Here is a 19213-nt window from a genome sequence, read left to right on the forward strand (position 1 = left end):
TTGTAAATCAATTTTTTGTGCTAGGTAGAAATTGATAAAAGCATCTTTACATGTATATGCAATCAAACTCTGCAAACGTGTATAAAACTTTTGTAAGCATGATAATGACATTTGTATGTAATGTTTTCCAATTTTGTATAATTGAGATTATAATTATCCGCACACAATGAGTCATACACTGTACATAACTTCCTGTATGCAAACTATACATAATGTAACTGCTGCCAACTTTTCGACCAAGTACTGTAGCATTGAGGCCAAACTGATTTCAGTTTTGTTGGTTTTCCAGTACAAAAAATCCTGAACTAAAAGATAAACTTGAAAACTGTCTGAGGGGAAATTCTGTACCTTGGTACTCACAGCTTCAGGGAGTGGATATAGACATAATATATACTAAGTCAAGTATTCCTCAAAGTCTTTTTCCGTTGCCATCTTCCAACAGTTTGCGTAGAACCAAGCAAAGGAATTGGTCTGGCCTCCTAGCCCAGTAGAATAAAGAGTTGAGCAAGTTCAAGGGCAAAAATGTGCAGTACCAACCAGGCCTGGTACCAACTTTTCTTGGTGTTAAAGTCTGAGATTTTAAAACACATGGAGACCCCCTTCCTGTTTGTGAGGGTACTGCAGACAGGTTGACTTTAGGGGACCAGACTTGGCAGACAAATTTTCTGTATACTGAGCAATATTTAATCTTAGTCAGTTATTCTTCCAGTGTTTTTCTACAATTCATAGTCTTTATCTTAAACTGTCTTATCGATAATCAAGGCAGATGAAGGTAAAATACATTACTCAAGTAACGGTTACATTATCAGGTCTGTACTGTTCCTGGAGTAACAATTATCTAGCCAAAGAGAAGGCACATCCTCTGCATATTGAAGATGATTTTCCACTGTCTTACAACACCAAACTAAATTCGAGGTAAGCTGATTTTGGTGTTATAAGACAGTGGAAAATCTTCAATATGTACTACATCAACACAGATGAGCTTTCATGCTTACATCCTCTGCAGCATATACTTGTGAATACAAACATGAGTCAGCGGGGAACTACTTACAAGTGGGTTAAAGTTATGCCAAATCTTTCTTCCACACAGGGTTGATGGATGTATAAAATGTGCTACGTGTTCTACCTACCATGTTCGTTGTTGTGAATGTCACATTAGGATATCACTTGATATACTAGTACATGTATCAGGCTTTGAAATGTGCAAACCTGGAGTCTTCACTTCAGCATCACTGTTGTTCTGTCACAATGTTGGCTCAAAGTCAGCTGACTCTTGCCTTTTGGTGCACATTTGCTTTATTATGTTTACTAACTTGTTTACCTGGTCATTGTCTGTAAAACATGGATGTTTGTTCTGTTTTCTTTCTTTGTTTGCTGCCTATAAAACACTGAAATACAATAAAGCAATCAAGTACTTGAAAGGATATCAACTTGTCGTAAATCGTTTTTTCACTTTGTAACATTTTACTCATTTTCTTTTCAGAATAATTAGGTACACACAATAGTCAGGTGGTTTTTATGTCTGCCTTTCTTGTTTTGCAACGGAAACTGGGCAGTTGTCATGGAAACCTAATGTTGCCATGGAAGCTGCTGTCATGGAGACAGACTTGATGAAATAGATTCATGAATAGACATCAGACAGTACTACATACTTTATTCTTTATCAATATTCACAAAAATACAAATGTATGGCAATAGAGAAGTTCATTAAAATATACATAATACATTTAATACTGTACAACTGCAGTGTATCAGAGTAATAGATGTCAATGAAGTACAAATTTGTTCTGCACATAATGAGTAAAATTGTCATGATTGACAATTTCCTTCTTAATTTATTTTGAAAGGAAGTTATGTCGTACATTCACCTGTTTACAGAACGGCCTCCCATACTGGGCTGAACTGTAGGTCCTGTGATCCTGGCAGCACTGGGTTTGTTTGCAGAAACCCACTAAAACATCTCTGTGGCTCTTACCGCAATAGTGTTCACACCTGCACCTTAGACGTGTATATGTTAAATTATCTAACACTTTTGGTTGGTTACCTTGTAGGACCTCTTTCAGTCATTGGTTGGCATGGACTAAAACCAGTGTAGTGACTGGTTGGCGATCCTCCAATCATGAGTCGCACCTGGATCAATCCAAGCCAGTGATTGGTTGGCAGTCCTCTGACCACAAATTGCACCTGGATCACAGCCATTCTGTGATTGGTAGCCATTCTCCAATCACAGGTCACCCATGTACACCTGGGTCAAAGCCAGTCAGTGGTTGGTTGGCCATCCTCCAATCAAAAGTCACCTGGAATGTTCTCTGCCCCTGGGGGGAGTTCCAGAACCATCTGATTGGCCGACAGATGGCTGAGCAGGCGCTCGACGGGGTCGTACCGGGTCAGCGTGCTGAGGGAGCCAATCAGCAGCAGCTTGTGCTTGGCGCGGGTGATTGCCACGTTCAGCCGGCGCCAGTCCTGCAGGAGCTCACCCAGCTGAGGGGTACAAGGTCATTCAACAAGGTCACTGAACAAGGTCATTCAACAAGGTCATTCAACAAGGTCATTGGACAAGGTCATTGTACAAGGTAGGGCTGGGTACCGGTACAGAAAATTCAGGTCCAGGTCCGGTTCAGGTCCAGAGGATTAGGTCCAGGTCCGGACCTGAACCTGGACCTGATGCAGTATGACCGATACCAATGGTCCATTTCACTACAAAGAAATCTGTTTGGTGGAGAATTAGACTTACACTGGCGTTTTAAAATCCTTCAACGCTAACTGCACCTGTACGATTGGCTGTAAAACTTGGTAGAAATTACTATAAACTCTACTCTACTTCACTCTTGTTATTTTCTTCCACCTGGAAGCGCCAAAACGTGTGAATGCCTGATAAAATAATCTGTTAATTTTCTAATCGGTCCAACATCCGGTCCACCTAATTTTTTCAGGTCCGGTTTTTCTGGACCGGTCCAATGAGGAAAACCGGTTTTGTACCGGTACGCTGTACCGATACCCAGCCCTAGTACAAGGTCATCTGTTCACTGATTAGAGGAGGTTAAAATAAGATCTTATGTCAACCTCCTTGACGTAAGGTAGCGGACACTGTAAGAAGCGTCAGACCATCTACAAAACGTATACAGTTGCTAAAGTAACTTCTCTACTGTGTCTCTTGTTACCTGGATGATTGTGCAGCGGAATGACACCACACCAATAAAATGGAAATGTTTAAACATGTACAGTTAGAAGTACATGTGTGTTGCCCTGTACCTGCCCTCCTGAGTTACTTCTGACGAAGGACACCATGATCACACTCTTGTCTCTACCCTGGTATTTATCCACCGTGTTGATCTCCACCCCGGGGTACCCTGGGTTGTTCTCCTCCCCAGGGCAGCCTGCTCCCTGCAGCAGGTCAGACAGGACCCGGAGCTGTCTTCTGTAGGGAGCGATGATGCCTATATCCTCCTGCAGGCACCCAGCCTGGACACACAGGACAGCTATGTCAAGACTAATAATGTGTAAACAACGACTGGCACCCAGACTGGGTGAATTGGACAGCTACATCAGAAATACTTAACACATTAACCGATGGTCAAGTTGAATAAGAAAACTCTTTCTGAGTTGGTTGCAGAGCTGCCTACCTTGACAAGAGCAGATGTGAGCGTCCGAACCAGCTGAGCCTCTGTCCGGTTACTCAAACCGCCCTGTTCGCTGGTCTCCACTGCCGGTACCTAAAGAGTAGAGACAGTATGCTGTAGTCGAAGTACTGTCAAACTTTGTCAAATGTTCGATCTGGCGCCATTGAACCTCGACTCCTACCTGATAAAGAGAAAGTCACAGATGACCTTTCATGCTGAGGTTCTCCTGTGTCCAGGGGTGTTTGTTTGTTTGTTTGTTTGTTTGTTTTCTCACCTTGTCTGTGTCCAGGGGTGTTTGTTTGTTTGTTTTCTCACCTTGTCTGTGTCCAGGAATCTGACAAGTGCGTCCGGCCTGAGAGCTTCCCGTATCCATGACGACGCCACGCCAAGCCCTGACATCACTTCCTCCAGCTGTGCCCAGGCGGGAAGGTCGAGCCGTGCTGTCGCGACCTTGTCGGAGCCGCAGCGAAGCTTCCCATCATACATCAGGGTGTTGCTGAGGTCCATGATGTCAGAGTTCATGCGGTACTGCACGTTCAGCGTCGCTGTCGCACTCTGTGGGGAACAATTCACGTTATAGTCTGTTTTTATATCATACCTGGTCCGTATTTACGTTCGACACCGGTGTTCAGACCGGTCCGGATTTTACCTTTTTCAAATTTTTGACAGCAACACACTCAAGCGAGTTTTGAATCGTTTGAATCAAACTATGGAGCTCCAGTCTGTACTGCAAAACACAGACCGGTTGGAACTTTATTGTTTTTTATATCTAGCTGATGATGACCCCACACAGGTAAGCTGTGTCCTTACCTGATGATGACCCCCTAGGAAACCTGTGTTCTTACCTGATGATGTCCCATCTTCTTAAAGAGACTCTCGTCCATGCCCATCCTGCGGGCCGTACCACTCTGCACCAGGGGGGGCAGCTGCTGGTGGTCCCCGACGAGCACGAACCTCCCCGCGTGCACCAGCGGCCCCAGGCACACCGGCTGGGCAATCTGAGACGCTTCGTCCACGATACACACGTCAAACTTACGCCGTGAGAACAGCGCGTGTTTGGCGCCCAGGCACGTGGTCGCAACTACCGGCTGGGGAAGAAGGCAGGGAGCATAGAATGTAATTTACAAGATGACAAGTCATGCAATGGGAACTGTCAGTAAACCATGATCACTGAGAAAAAGATACACACTTTCTTTTCCATCAGAAAACTCTACATATCCGAAATCTAGTTATTGTGTGTATGTCCCAATTATATTGTCTGTTTCTGTATGTGCTCAGGGACACCTGAAAAGCAGACTGTAGCCTTAGTGTAGTATTACCCTGGTAAAATAAAAGATGATGATGATGATCTGTAAATGGGAACAACAAAAAAGAGGCAAACAACTTGCACCTTGTCCATGTAGAGCTTGTCCAGCTCGGCCACGGAGGTCAGTCCTCGGGTCAGCTGGTCGTCGGTGTGGGGCGCCACGCCCGGGTGGACTCGGGAGGCACTGCCCAGCCGCAGGAAATCAACCTGGGAAACATGGAGATGCAATGTTACATGTCAGACAGTTTCCTCTTAAGCTATTGCAAGAGGCTAAAATCTTCTGATTGTATAGTCTGAGGCCACAGAATTTCCAGGCAAGGATCTAAGAGAGCCAAACAGCTGGGTTTTGAGACGAACCACTGTCCAAAGAATGCCCTGATCATAGGACAATCACACAACCTCTGTTGTCCAGCTCTATCTGGCCGCAGATTGAAGAGTATCTCTCAGATGACTTTTCCTCCCAGCTGCCTATTCAGGAGCGCTACAGAAGCACAAAAACTTTCTTTACCCTCCTGCTGTGAAATCTATGTCCCTGTAAAAATAAGTGAGCTTACAGTATCATCTGGGTATGAGATCTACTCTTACCTTGTAGTTGGTGAGTTTGAGCAGCACGTTGTCGACAGCAGAGTTGGTGTAGAGTTGGGGTTATAGGGTAAAGGTTAGGGTCAGGTTTTGACCTTGTAGTTGGTGAGTTTGAGCAGCACGTTGTCGACAGCAGAGTTGGTGTAGAGTTGGGGTTATAGGGTAAAGGTTAGGGTTAGGTTCTGACCTTGTACTTGGTGAGTTTGAGCAGCACGTTGTCGACAGCAGAGTTGGTGTAGAGTTGGGGTTATAGGGTAAAGGTTGGGGTTAGGTTCTGACCTTGTACTTGGTGAGTTTGAGCAGCACGTTATCGACAGCGGAGTTGGTGTAGAGTTGGGGTTATAGGGTAAAGGTTAGGGTTAGGTTCTGACCTTGTACTTGGTGAGTTTGAGCAGCACGTTGTCGACAGCAGAGTTGGTGTAGCTAGCCAATCAACACATGGCCTGTTTCTGCAGCTGGTTCCATCCTGGAGAAAATAAACAAACAAACAAACAATATAAACAACTCAACCTAAACCAGGACCTTCTAAATCGCTTGCTTCTGCGGCTGGTTCAGACCTGAAACCACCAAGCTGTTTGGTACCAGACATGTAATGGTTATGAGGAGAAGGGAGAAGGTTTCAACTGAAATCTGCTTAAACAACCACACATCCCTTGATACAGAATGAGATGGGAATCAAACCCTGCACCTTTGAGCTCAAAACTGACATCTGCTAAAACAGCTACACATCATTTGGGCCAGATGGGAATCAAACACTGCACCTTTAAGCTTAAACCTGATATATTGTTTGTCATGAAGTCCAGGAAGATAAGTGGCGTGCCATAGGGCACTTCACGAATGAATTTTCAAGTCTGCTCAAACAGCTGCACATCATTTGGGCCAAATGGGAATAAAACCCTGCACCTTTGTGATTAAACCTGACACTTGCTCAAACAGCTATCATTTGGATATGATGGGAATCAAATCCTGCACCTTTGAGTATCCTGGCGATGGTATCCCTTGCGCCGGCTGGACACATGTCGGAGACTCTTGTGTGGAAGCGAGGCTCGCGCTGTTCCACGATCAGCTCCCGGAGTCGCTCGGCTGTTGCGGTTTTCCCCATCAGACGGGCGAGGTTCGCCAGGCTGGTCGCCGTGGAAACGTACCCGTCCTTTTTGTCGATGGTGAAGACGGTGTCTGCAGGGAACTTGGACAGGTCCCTGGGGGGAGTTTAATGTAAAGGATGTTTTGCAAACCTTCACATTTCTGCAAACTGTGATTGATATGACTGAAACTGCTCTGTCAAACTACACAGTAGTTTAACTGTTTATACCATCACTACAATTTAAATACTTGATTCAAATTTATACGAGACAATACAGTATGCTGCACCTGGCAGCAAGATGCTGATGTTGTGCAGCATACTACAATTTCAACATGATACCTAAAAAATTGCGGGATGCTGGCGAGAATTTAAGAAATCACTACAAGATTTGTAATTTTTGATTTGAATTCATTCTAAAAATCAGGAACCCCATAAATGTAAGATTCTGACCTGTCGACTCTGACAGACAGAGTTTCCTCTGCCAGTTCGGTGAGAAATCCGGAGCACATCGCCACCATGTTCCTGTCCTCCACACTGACCAGGATGTAGTCATCCACGCACAGTCGCAGGGACTGGGCAGGCTGGGAGCTGTGGGATGGAGGGAGGGAGAGAATGGCTGTAGAACGAGTACAGACATGTCATCCACACACAGGGACTGGGAGCTGTAGGATGGAGGGAGGGAGAGAGAGAATGGCTGTAGAACGAGTACAGACATGTCATCCACACACAGGGACTGGGAGCTGTGGGATGGAGGGAGAGAGAGAACGGCTGTAGAACGAGTACAGACATGTCATCCACACACAGGGACTGGGAGCTGTGGGGAGGGAGGGAGGGAGAGAATGGCTGTAGAACGAGTACAGACATGTCATCCACACACAGGGACTGGGAGCTGTGGGATGGAGGGAGAGAGAGAACGGCTGTAGAACGAGTACAGACATGTCATCCACACACAGGGACTGGGAGCTGTGGGGAGGGAGGGAGTGGGAGAAGGGCTTTAGAACGAGTACAGACATGTCATCCACACACAGGGACTGGGAGCTGTGGGATGGAGGGAGGGAGAGAATGGCTGTAGAACGAGTACAGACATGTCATCCACACACAGGGACTGGGAGCTGTGGGATGGAGGGAGAGAGAGAAGGGATTTAGAACGAGTACAGACCAAAGATGCACAAACCAACAGTTGTACAGGTGTGTTCTCACCTGGTTGTCAGGTGTTTCCTCCTGAAGGTACAGGTGAAGTCTCCGTCCACACCTGGCTCACACCTGGCCAGCTCCAGCCCGTGGGCACAGTCTCCGCTCTTCTCCCTGAACAGGAATAAGTCTTAGTACAGGAATAAGTCTTAGTACAGGAATAATTCTTAGTACAGGAATAAGTCTTAGTACAGGAATAATTCTTAGTACAGGAATAAGTCTTAGTACAGGAATGAGTCTTAGTACAGGAATAAGTCTTAGTACAGGAATAAGTCTTAGTACAGGAATAATTCTAAGTACAGGAATAAGTCTTAGTACAGGAATAATTCTTAGTACAGGAATAAGTCTTAGTACAGGAATAAGTCTTAGTACAGGAATAATTCTTAGTACAGGAATAAGTCTTAGTACAGGAATAAGTCTTAGTACAGGAATAATTCTAAGTACAGGAATAAGTCTTAGTACAGGAATAAGTCTTAGTACAGGAATAATTCTAAGTACAATGCTAAACTAATCACAACAGGAATACTTCTCAATTCTTAAACCGGGAATAAAACTTCTGGCTGTGTAATAAGAGAAGAGGTAAGGCCGTACATGTAGGTAAGCTAGAGAAGTCATGACAAACGTGACTTCACACCTGTCGTGAGCAGGTTTACACCACAGGTGTGGAACTCACCTGTCCTGAGCAGGTGTGGAACTCACCTGTCCTTAGCAGGTTTACACCACAGGTGTGCCAGGTGTGGAACTCACCTGTCCTGAGCAGGTTTACACCACAGGTGTGGAACTCACCTGTCCTGAGCAGGTGTGGAACTCACCTGTCCTGTGCAGGTTTACACCACAGGTGTGCCAGGTGTGGAACTCACCTGTCGTGGGCAGGTTTACACCACTGAGCAGGTGTGGAACTCACCTGTCCTGAGCAGGTTTACACCACAGGTGTGCCAGGTGTGGAACTCACCTGTCGTGAGCAGGTTTACACCACAGGTGTGGAACTCACCTGTCCTGAGCAGGTTTACACCACAGGTGTGGAACTCACCTGTCCTGAGCAGGTTTACACCACAGGTGTGGAACTCACCTGTCCTGAGCAGGTGTGGAACTCACCTGTCCTGAGCAGGTTTACAGGTGTGGAACTCACCTGTCCTGGGCAGGTTTACACCACAGGTGTGGAACTCACCTGTCCTGGGCAGGTTTACACCACAGGTGTGGAACTCACCTGTCCTGGGCAGGTTTACACCACAGGTGCGCCAGGTGAGACTTGTGCGAGGTCTCCCTGTCCTCCAGCATGACCAGCAGGTACCAGTGAGAGAAGTACTTCAGGTGAGACGTCTTCAGGTGTTCTGTCTCCTGTCTCAGCAGCTCTGACATGTCTCCTTCAGCTTCTCCTGACTCAAACACTCTGCAGAAATGTACCCAGCACAGTCAAACATGATATAATCTTTGATACTTTATTCAGTATATCAGCTATTAGACTGAGGTCCTCTTGGAGTACACAAAAACGAGTAACATACAAATGACATAAAAAGTTCTTACAGCCATTTACAGACTCAAAATCTCCAGCAGAAACTTGCTCAAACTGTACACATGTATATCATATTTTTTTATGGTTAACAGTTTCATATGGAAATGGATTCTTTACTAGTCTTGTATACATGTCCTTTTAAAGGGAGACAAATACAAAGTGTCTTTCTCTGTGACATCAAAATACAGAAAGCAATTATTGAAATCTCAAGAGTCAGACAAAATCTAATACAAAATATATATGCATCTTGTATAAATATTGTACATTGCTGATGTGAATTTCAAGTCATGAACAACTTAGAATATGAGGGTGTCTTTTGAATATAGCAATCCAACATAGAAAGTGAGTTTTGATATGATAAGGATTGTTTGACTCTCCAGGTCAATGGACACCCATGTGGGTCCACAGTTACCCATGTACCTGTTGTATATAGCACAGTTACCCAGCTGGGAGCAGTATTTACACCCACGTGGGTCGTTGATGACCGGAGGCAGCTGGGCCGGCACCACGCTGTCCCCCTCCTGGGTTAGCGAGCGTTTCAGCTGGGTCACCAGACTGAGGGTGACATGTGTCCATAAAGGTTAGGCATTCAGATGATGGGTTATGCCAAATAACAGTTACTCAAGCAACTGGAAATGATGACAGAAACTCAAATAAATAGAAATAACATAAACACACACACAAAGACACCCAGACACGAATATAAACACACTCACACAGACACACAGACTCTCACACAAACAAACACATTTAAACATATCCCCCTCCCACCTGTTCCTGAGCATGAGTATCTCCCTCCTGTCCACATGGCCGGCAGGAACAGCCTTCATGTTTCCTGTCTTCATTCTAACACCCCCCTATCTACACTCCTACACCTCATACACCCCCTCCCCACACCCCCTAACCAAACACCCCCTCCCCACACACCCCCTCCCACCTGTTCCTGAGCATGATCAGCTCCCTCCTGTCCACATGGCCAGCAGGAACAGCCTTCATGTTTCCTGTCTTCAGGTACAGCAGCAGGCCCAGCTCAGGGTCGGAGTGCTGCTCACGGGTCAGCAGCGTGTACAGGATCACCTAGGCAACAAGGTCAGAGGTCAACAAGGTTATAGGATCACCTAGGCAAAAAGGCCAGAGGTCAACAAGGTCACTGGGCAACAAAGTCAGAGGTGAACAAGGTTATAGGGTCGCCTAGGTCAACAAGGTCAGAGGTCAACAAGGTTATAGGATCACCTAGGCAAAAAGGCTAGAGGTCAACAAGGTCACATGGTCACTGGGGCAACAAGGTCAGAGGTCAGTAAGGCTATAGGGCCACCTATGCAACAGGGTCAGAGGTCAACATGGTTACAGGGTCACCTGGTCAACAAGGTCAGAGGTCAACAGGAGTACAGGATAACTTGACTCTATAGAGCCAGTCTCACCTGGCTCCTGTGTTCTATAGAGTTGTTCTCACCTGACTCCTGTGTTCTATAGTGTGTTCTCACCTGACTCCTGTGTTCTATAGTGTGTTCTCACCTGACTCCTGTGTTCTATAGAGCCAGTCTCACCTGACTCCTGTGTTCTATAGAGTTGTTCTCACCTGACTCCTGTGTTCTATAGTGTGTTCTCACCTGACTCCTGTGTTCTATAGAGTTGTTCTCACCTGGCTCCTGTGTTCTATAGAGTTGGTTTCCCGGCCAGTCTTCAGCTCCAGAGGCAGGACTCTCCGCAGGGGGTCCCTGCCCCGAGGCTGGATCCGCACTTCCGTCGTCACGTCGAGTTTCCCCTTCAGCCCAAACCTGCAGCACAGCAGCAGTTTGTTTTCAATTATGTCCAAAACACCCTTTAGAAATCCGCAGAAACATTCTGTACCATAAAAGGTACATCCAAAAATAAATATCAAGTCAACAAATACTTTCATTCCGGAGTGTTTGCTTTCCAAATGTGGCAAATCTGTCTTTTTAAAAAAAAATCAGAAATCAAGAAAAGTATGAACCCCTGACCTTGGAGCCCACACATTCTCCTCAATATCCCTGACAGAGCTGACGGCCACGGTGCTCCGTTCATCGCCACGGTTACGGTACGTTGTTCCCGGCAGCTTCACCTCCATCTCCGCTCCCCGTGTCCCGTAGAACCTGTCGGCCCAGCTGCGCATCACGGGCAGGTACTCCGCTATCTCCTCCTGCAGCTGGGTCTGGGTCAGGCTCAGGCTGAACCTGGGTCAAAGGTCAAGCAAAGGTCAGACTCAGGTCAGGCTGAACCTGGGTAAAGGTCAGGGCAAAGGTCAGACAGGCAAGCACTGAGCTATCTCCTCCTGCAGCTGGGCCTAGGTCAGGCTCAGGCTGAACCTGTGACAAAGGTCAGGGCAAAGGTCAGACTCGGGCTGGACCTGGGGCAAAGGTCAGGGCAAAGGTCAGACTCAGACGGGGGGGGGGGGCCCACAGGAAAGTTCAAGGGAAAGGTCAAGTGCAGGCCAAACCTTGGGGTAAAGTTCAGCAGAAAGGTTAGACTCAGGCTGAACCTACTCTCATGTCCCTAATAAACATACCTTCCGGAATAAACATACCCCCCGGACAAATCCTCAATATCTAATAAACATACCCCCCGGAATAAACATACCCCCCGGAAAATTACCAAATTGACAAGTATTTAACTGTGTCCATACTAACGTTACTTCTGTCCAAAGAAAAGAAGATGATAAGCAGGTAGGTTCTTTTTATTTATTTATGCCTAAGAACCACATCAGTTGTATAAATGAGCTGAAGAACTATAACAGATATCTTGTTCGAATTATGATATTTTCTCCATTTTGTAATAAAAGGTACAGTGAAACCTGCCTTATGAGTAACCTGAGTATAGGGGCCACTTGGCCATTTCGGTCAGTTTTCGTCGGTCCGTTGGATTTTTTACCTAATCATTAAGAAATAGTCTATAGCGGTCACCTGTCGAATGCGGTCGCGGCCAGACGATTTTCGGTCCGGCCGCTATGCCAACACTGCCGATAGCGGTCACCGGCGCGACTGGCGGGGTTCACTTTTTTCAATTTCTGCACTACATCAGCAAAATGTAGGCTCAAATTAGACGATTTACGAAGGAAACGTTGAATAAAGAAACATTATACAAAATTATGTGATTTTATGCGAAGTTTTTCCACCAAAGTGGTGTTGAATTCACGCGGCGTTTTTTCTCGTCTCAGACTCTTTGCACTCTACGTATACCCTTCTCTACATCGTCATATCTGTGCAAACTGGAAGACCATATGGACAGATTTTACAAATAGACCGTCCGTTCATGTATCTGATGTTTTAGGTTCTTGAAATGCATGTACGCTGTCCCAATTTTCGTATTCCGCGGGCCAAAAATGCGTCTCCGGTAATTTTCCAAGATGGCGTCAGCAGCAGATAAACAAGGTCACTAGGGGTCAGTGGGCGACTCCATTTTTCCAAGGTAAAATGTCGCAAAAAGAATTCTCTTGTGTAGCATGAAATACAGTGATTACGGTATAAAAACGATTAAAATCTATTACATGAAACTGTTTTATGTGAAAACTAGACTAAGGCTGATTTTTGCCGGAGAAATAAGCCTACGTACAGAAAGTTTATTTCGACGTGACCTTCTCGGCATAATGGCACATGCATCTACAGAGGAAAGTGTTTGTGGCGGTTTGAAGCTTAGAAATGATTATGAACTGGCTGTTTTTACCGACGAATTCCTGCCGTTTTGGAGAATATGCGGCGTCAAAACTCATATCACAAGGGAAACGAACTTATAGTTGTTATTTTTACGTCCAGTATTTATTATGTGAACGAATCACTCTTCCGCCTCGCTGACGATAGAGCATGGAACCACAAGACCGGAAATTCCTCGTGCAAGGTGCAGGTTTACGATGTAAACAGAGATTGTAAACTACTACTAAATTAAAACTAAAAGTTATTTATGTAAAAATTGTATTTCAAAACGTCAGTGCGGTGTCTTATTTTCCCCCAAGAACAACATTTACTTCGTAGCGTCAAAGTGTACCGCGTACGCGGGTCAAAACGCGGGGAAATCCGCGCTGTTTCGCCCGACAAATAGTGAATTTTGAGCAAAAATACCGCGGAAATATGGGCAGAAACCCCCAAAACTTCAATTCTTTGAGGGTCCTGGCTTAGCAAAGCCCCAATTTTCAGGAAAAAAATAAACGTACCGTCCAAAATAAGAACGTACCGGGTGGATTGTGAGGCTGAAAAAAATAAACGTCCCGGTACGTTTATTAGGGACATGAGAGTAGGGCAAAAGTCAGGGCAAAGGTTAGACTCAGGCTGAACCTGGGGGCAAAGGTCTTGATGAAGTAAATATATAATATTAATAAAGAAATGTTGATTTTGTTCTGGAAGGTTATCCATAATCTCTTACATGTCCCGAAGGTGCCTCTGCTTCTGCAATGCCTGCTGGGAGATCTGCTTGAGGGAGTCAGCGCTGAACGAGGTAGTTGTGGCTGCCTGGAAGACGTCATGTAATATGGTACCGAGCAGCATCTGTTTACTGGAGCCGTCTGTGCCCTGGGGGGAGGGGGGCAGAAGAACAGGACAGTTACCAAACTGCACATAGCCCTTTCTATTAGTTATTATCTATGTTTTGCTAAAGAAGTTTCTGTGCCTTATGCCACTTGCTTTATTCCGTTGGTTACAACTTTGACTATCTGAGGTCAACTTAGGTGACCTTTATACAACATGATTTGTTAAGAAAAATGTAAGTTAAATAAGTCCAGGACTGCCTGAAATTTGTGAAAGGAGTGTACACGTGAAGTGAAAGATTATTGCATACAGCTGGTAAACATGTACTGATAGATAGACGTCCTAACCTTGAACCTCTCGCTGAGAACAGCTCTCCGCAGACACTTGATGCCATTGGCTACTGCTGTTGATGACATCAGGAGGTCAGGGGTCACCACAATGTACCCGCGGTCCCTGTCCACCATGCAGATGCCATCAGCGCCAAACTCCGCCATCACGTGCACGATGTCGCCTGACTGGACGGGCAGTCCCGCCCAGCTGTCGCGGAGAACGCAGGTCCGGCCGCTACGGTGCGCGGGATTGGTCAGCTGCAAGGTCAGCTGGGTCACATACCCATCATGCTCTGCTGCCTCGACCCCCTGAACTCTGAACCTGCCGAACTTGTTACAGACGTCGGCAGTGCCGAGGGTCGGGTCATCTGTGGAACTGGGGAGGGGCAAGGGGATAAATAGAAGCGAAACTTCATCGTCTATTAAGTCCAGTAGTGAGTCACCCGGCTACTTTGGCTATTGTTACTCACTCAACGTGGACACTACATTTCCCTTCATACTAGAACAAAATGCACATCTCCTTATTCCATTCTGATGCCGGTACTCACTACAGGGCTCGAAATACCCCCTGCATATGCAGGTTAGTGCAGGTAAAAATGGAGCTGTGCAGGTATTTCTGGTGTCTACCTGCACCTAACCTGCACTGGTCCATGTACTGGGTTTTATACATAAATGTCCTATGTATATGGATTGATATCAGCTGCATTGATGTTACCACCCATTTAGTATAAAAGAAAAAAATAGCAATGGTTCCTGAGCAATTTTAGTATGATCCATACTTCCTAAGTTCAGAGTGGTGCAGGTAAAATTTGTCAGATGCAGGCAATTTTCAGTTACCTGCACCAGTGCAGATATGCAGAAGAAGTATTTCGAGCCCTGCACTGCAATGGCACCAACCTTGCTGCTTTGCCGCCCTTGAAGGGTGACATCTCGCTGAAGCTCCTGGCCAGCTCAGCGGCGCCCCCTGTCAGGTTCTCAAAGAAGCTGTCGTTCAGCTCCTCCCAGTCCGCACTGCAGGGGCTCACCGGCTCCGCTTCACACGGCTGTGCGGGGGGCGCGAGGGCAGCTGTCTCCATGGCAACTGGCTTGTCTGTCTCTGTGGAAACTGACTTGTCTGTCTCCGTAGCAACTGACTTATCTGTCTCCATGACAACTGGCTTATCTGTCTCCATGACAACTGGATTATCTGTCTCCATGACAACTGGCTTATCTGTCTCCATGACAACTGGCTTATCTGTCTCCATGGCAACTGGCTTATCTGTCTCCATGGAAGCTGACTTGTCTGTCCCTATGGCAACCCTGTGTTGTGCATCTATTGACAACATTTCTTCCAGCTTGGCTTGTGGAGTTTCTTCTCCAACATTTACCTGTGTAGATTTAACAGGAGGTAGAATACTGGTAAAGTTGTTCCCAGCATTGTGACATTTGACAGTGCTCCCTCCTGTGTCTATTGTGTCTGTTTCTGTTGTCTCTACTTCTGTCCTCCCTGCCTTACGCACAACGCCCCTGCTGTCTGGGTCTGTCCTGTCAGAGGGGTCACCACTGGCAGGGTGCTCTTCAACTTTGACCTGGGTTGGTTCCCCTTTGATCTTGTCCTGTTCACCCTTGACCTCATCCTGTTCACCCTTGACCTGGGTTTGTTGTCCTTGACCCTGAGATGTTTGTTGACCTTGAGCTAATTGTTGACCCTGAGCTACGTCCTGTCCGTCCAGCTGAGTTGACAGGTTCTTTCTGCAGGTGACACCGGTCCCCCTCCGCAGCTGTGGAGAAACAACATTTCCAGGTAAAAAAAAAATGTTTTACCTGTACCGCAAGATTAAAAAATATCAATACACCACATCTAGTCCCAGAGATACAACTAAGGAAGCTTGCAAGATTCAGGGCACATTGGGTAAACCTGAGGAAAGACTCCACAGTAGTTTTAGGAAACTGGTTATTTACTGGATAACATTACAGTTCTACACAAACACCTGTTTGAGACCACCTAAGGGACTTGAAGAGGGCACCAAAACATCTGCATTATGTACTGGTTGTGTGCACAGAATATAAACACTGAACTGTGACTCCAGGAAGACTGATTGCTGGAGGACCGCCACAGATCAACCCCAGACCTCAGCTGAAGCATCTTACCTGAGTACCTGCAGCTGTGTCCGGTGTTCTACTCCTCTTGCCGACAGGTGAGCTGCCCCGCGCAGGTGACCTCTTCCCTAGCAACGACCCCGTCCATGACAACCACTTCTTCCCTCCTGTTGACGTCCTGTTCCTGTCCTGTAACGATCCTGAAGTATCTTCATCCGACAATGCCCCTCCATCCTCGGCCTCAGAAACATTTTCTGTCCGTTTCGTCTCCTCGCAATTTTCACTTTTTCCTCCTGAAACTATAACCTTACTGTCCAAACTGTTGGTTGCTATGCACCTGTTCTGTTTAGTTCTAGTTGCCAGGGACCTGGCGTTCTGTTTTACTCTTGCTTCTGGAATGATTTCTGGAGAGTCGATCTGAACCAGGGTTGCCATGGTAACAGCATCAGCACCATGTTCCTCCTCTTTGATAGGCGAGTCCTGTTCTGTTGTTCTATCCTTTGTGGAGGGTTCATGTCCATGTTTGGATTCTGCAGAATGGTTGTCATGGGAACCTCTTGCACAGTTCTGTCCAGCAAAGCTGTCGTTGTTTACTTGTTTGTTTATCCACTCCCTCCCCTCAGGAGAGATCACTAACGACTTGTTCAGCTCGTCAGAAGAACACGCCCCTTCCTCACCTGGAACATTGTCTGGAGACTTGCTTGAGACGTCTTCTAAGACGTTGTTGCCTCTCTTCCCAGCAGTTCTCCCAAGATGCTTTGCTACGTTCTCTTTACTCGCCCCCCTCCCGCGCAGGGACAGCTTAGCAGATCGACCCCTCAAGGTCGCTGTCTTCGTTTTCCTGCCAACCTTGTGTTTCGGCGTTGCTGTGACGAAATCTGAGCTGTCGTCGGAGAACTCAGCGATAAACTGCGTCCCCGCTGCCTGGGTGTCGGGAATCCCGATGACCTCTGACCTGGCGCCACAGTGCTCCGAAGTCTTCTGTGCAGGTGCAGGTGAGGTCAGCTGTGTCTCAGGTACTACTGTGACGGAACAGCAGGGTCCAGACTGTGCAGCAGGAACAGCTGAGGTGGAACAGCAGGGTCGTTGGTTTGGCCGGGCCCTACTGGCAGCTGTCCTCCCTGAGGTGGCTGTGCCTTTAGAACTGCCAGGACCTGATAGATAATGAGCAATACACAATAAGCAAAGGACAGTGGTGGCTCTGTGAGCTGAACAGCCAAACCAATAAATATTTTGAAAAATAAATAAATATAAGGCAAAGGTACCTAAGACATTTGCACACACATCAAACATGTTTATGAATATCTGGTAGATCTTTGATGGAATAAGTCCTCCCTTCTGCTTCTGGGCTGAAACCTAAGTTCAAAAGGAAAACCTTGAACTTGTTGGAGCCAGAATTCTAGCTGGCTATCTAAAAGTCAACATGAACACCTGTAGAACTGCAGTTCACACACACCCAGCCTCACCTTTCTTAGCTGGCAGTCCCACCTGTGTGAACAGGCCGCCCCGCTGTGATGGGCCCTGCAAACAGAGAACAGTTATTACAGAACACAACAGAACATCATCACTACAGAACAGTCTACAGAACACAACAGAACATCATCACTACAGAACAGTCTACTCTATACAGAACACAACAGAACGTTAGCACTACAGAACAGTCCACTGAACACAACGGAACGTCAGCAGTACAGAACCTAACAGAACAGAACATTAACAAAACAGAACAGTCTACAGAACACCCGACTGTGATAGGCCCTGTCAACAGAACAGAATTTTCAAAATATGATTTCTTATGACTATGCAGCAAGTTCCAACTGTGTATGAAACCTGAGTTCTCCCAGCCTCACCTTAGAGAAGAACTGGTCGATGGCTGTCTGTCCTTTAGACTGCTGACTGCCTTCCTTAGTCTGGAGGGGAAGAAAACATGACATTTATGACATTTCAGGAAAAATAAAATACATTGCATTAGGAGGAGGACTGAAAAGAGAGATCAGACCAATGATCATGGAAGGACAAAATCCACGGGACCACCACATAGAAGATTGATCAACAAGATAGGGAAACATTTGCTCAATTTAGTTGGCATGTGGAAGGATTTTAGTAGTTGGGTCGTACGGGTGTTATCAGGAGAAAACTGGGCCAGCATTCCTCGGACCTTGAGCCGATCAACACTCTGTTTTGTCAATGGTTATAAAGATGACCCTTGTGACTTTCTGGTGAGAGGGATTTTCAAGATTGAAATTGGGGTTAGTGTTTTTCTGAAGCCTTGTTTCAGTGTATGTTGAAAAGACAACCTACTGGGGCTCTCCATATAGGAAAGGCTTTCCTACAAAAGGCTAAAGGCCCAGTAGGTTGTCTCTAGGTGATGATGAACAGTAACTCACCGTGCTGCTCTTCTTGCGGAGCCTCCCCATGGTCAAGTTCACGCCTTGTCAACCAGGGCAACCGGAGAATATCCTTTTAAAAGACAGATCAAACTGATGAGAAAAACTCTCGTAACGTGACCAAATCACTTAGAAGGGCTCCCTTGGAAATCTGTTACTACGTTAAAGGAAGGGACTACCCTAAAGATCAATAAATAAAATAAATAAACAAATAATAATCATAAAGTGGACGGAAAATGTCGAAAACTGCCCTAAGTTTCCAAAAAGACATCCTTGCAAAATAACACATCTATTAAGAAAAAGTCCGGCAGGAGGAAACTGTTGAAAAAATCCATGCGTTTCTTTGCATTTATTTCAATCAGTCAATTTCTGAATTTCTGAAAACCACAAAATTTAATAAGCCCCCCTCCCACAAACCTTCGAAAAAATAATTAGTCCTGAAATCTCACCAAAACTGCCCTCTCTTCTTACTACAGACGTACGGGGAACTTTCCTGACACCGACCAACATGCGGTGCTGAAAACGGAAATACAGCCTCAAAATAAACACTTGAACGGCCCAAAATATACACTAGTAGCTCTCCCAGTGACTTTTGCCGCCAACTTTCACATTTATTTTTCCCGGCAGTTTCGCGCAGACGCAGAACT

The 19213-nt window shown here is 46.1% G+C and overlaps 2 protein-coding genes across 2 annotated transcripts; both read right to left on the reverse strand.

Annotated features, from left to right (window-relative positions):
- Window positions 1–234: 234 nt before the first annotated feature.
- On the reverse strand, window positions 235–15274 carry LOC118411446 (DNA replication ATP-dependent helicase/nuclease DNA2-like). The gene is given in 19 exon segments (XM_035813730.1): window positions 235–2481; window positions 3253–3462; window positions 3624–3713; window positions 3936–4175; window positions 4466–4708; window positions 5011–5133; window positions 5788–5885; window positions 5994–6065; window positions 6481–6707; window positions 7043–7180; window positions 7793–7897; window positions 8991–9173; window positions 9717–9851; window positions 10222–10373; window positions 10939–11074; window positions 11279–11491; window positions 13671–13816; window positions 14119–14476; window positions 14998–15274. Coding segments are annotated over 19 exon segments (3339 nt in total). The 5' UTR covers window positions 15273–15274; the 3' UTR covers window positions 235–2286.
- A 114-nt stretch (window positions 15275–15388) lies between these two features.
- Window positions 15389–19156, reverse strand: LOC118411893. The gene is made up of 7 exons (XM_035814385.1): window positions 19016–19156; window positions 18567–18639; window positions 18030–18089; window positions 17646–17700; window positions 16231–17333; window positions 15468–15860; window positions 15389–15412 (listed from the first exon to the last, which is right to left on the reverse strand). Exons 2-7 carry the CDS (start codon window positions 18594–18596, stop codon window positions 15389–15391), a joined length of 1665 nt encoding a protein of 554 aa, XP_035670278.1. The 5' UTR covers window positions 18597–18639; window positions 19016–19156.
- Between the last annotated feature and the right edge of the window lie 57 nt (window positions 19157–19213).

This window comes from Branchiostoma floridae, chromosome 3 (genome assembly GCF_000003815.2).
Source record: "Branchiostoma floridae strain S238N-H82 chromosome 3, Bfl_VNyyK, whole genome shotgun sequence".
NCBI classification, from domain to species: Eukaryota; Metazoa; Chordata; class Leptocardii; order Amphioxiformes; family Branchiostomatidae; genus Branchiostoma; species Branchiostoma floridae.

Bases quoted from the DNA above. Each gene is read 5' to 3' on its own strand.
- LOC118411893 (XM_035814385.1), bottom strand. From the start codon at position 18,596: ATGGGGAGGCTCCGCAAGAAGAGCAGCACG. The intron at 15,861-16,230 runs GTAAGATGCTTC...GTTTCTCCACAG, and splicing joins ACACAGCTGCAGGTACTCAG to CTGCGGAGGGGGACCGGTGT. The intron at 15,413-15,467 runs GTAAATGTTGGA...TGTTGTCAATAG, and splicing joins CTCCTGTTAAATCTACACAG to ATGCACAACACAGGGTTGCC.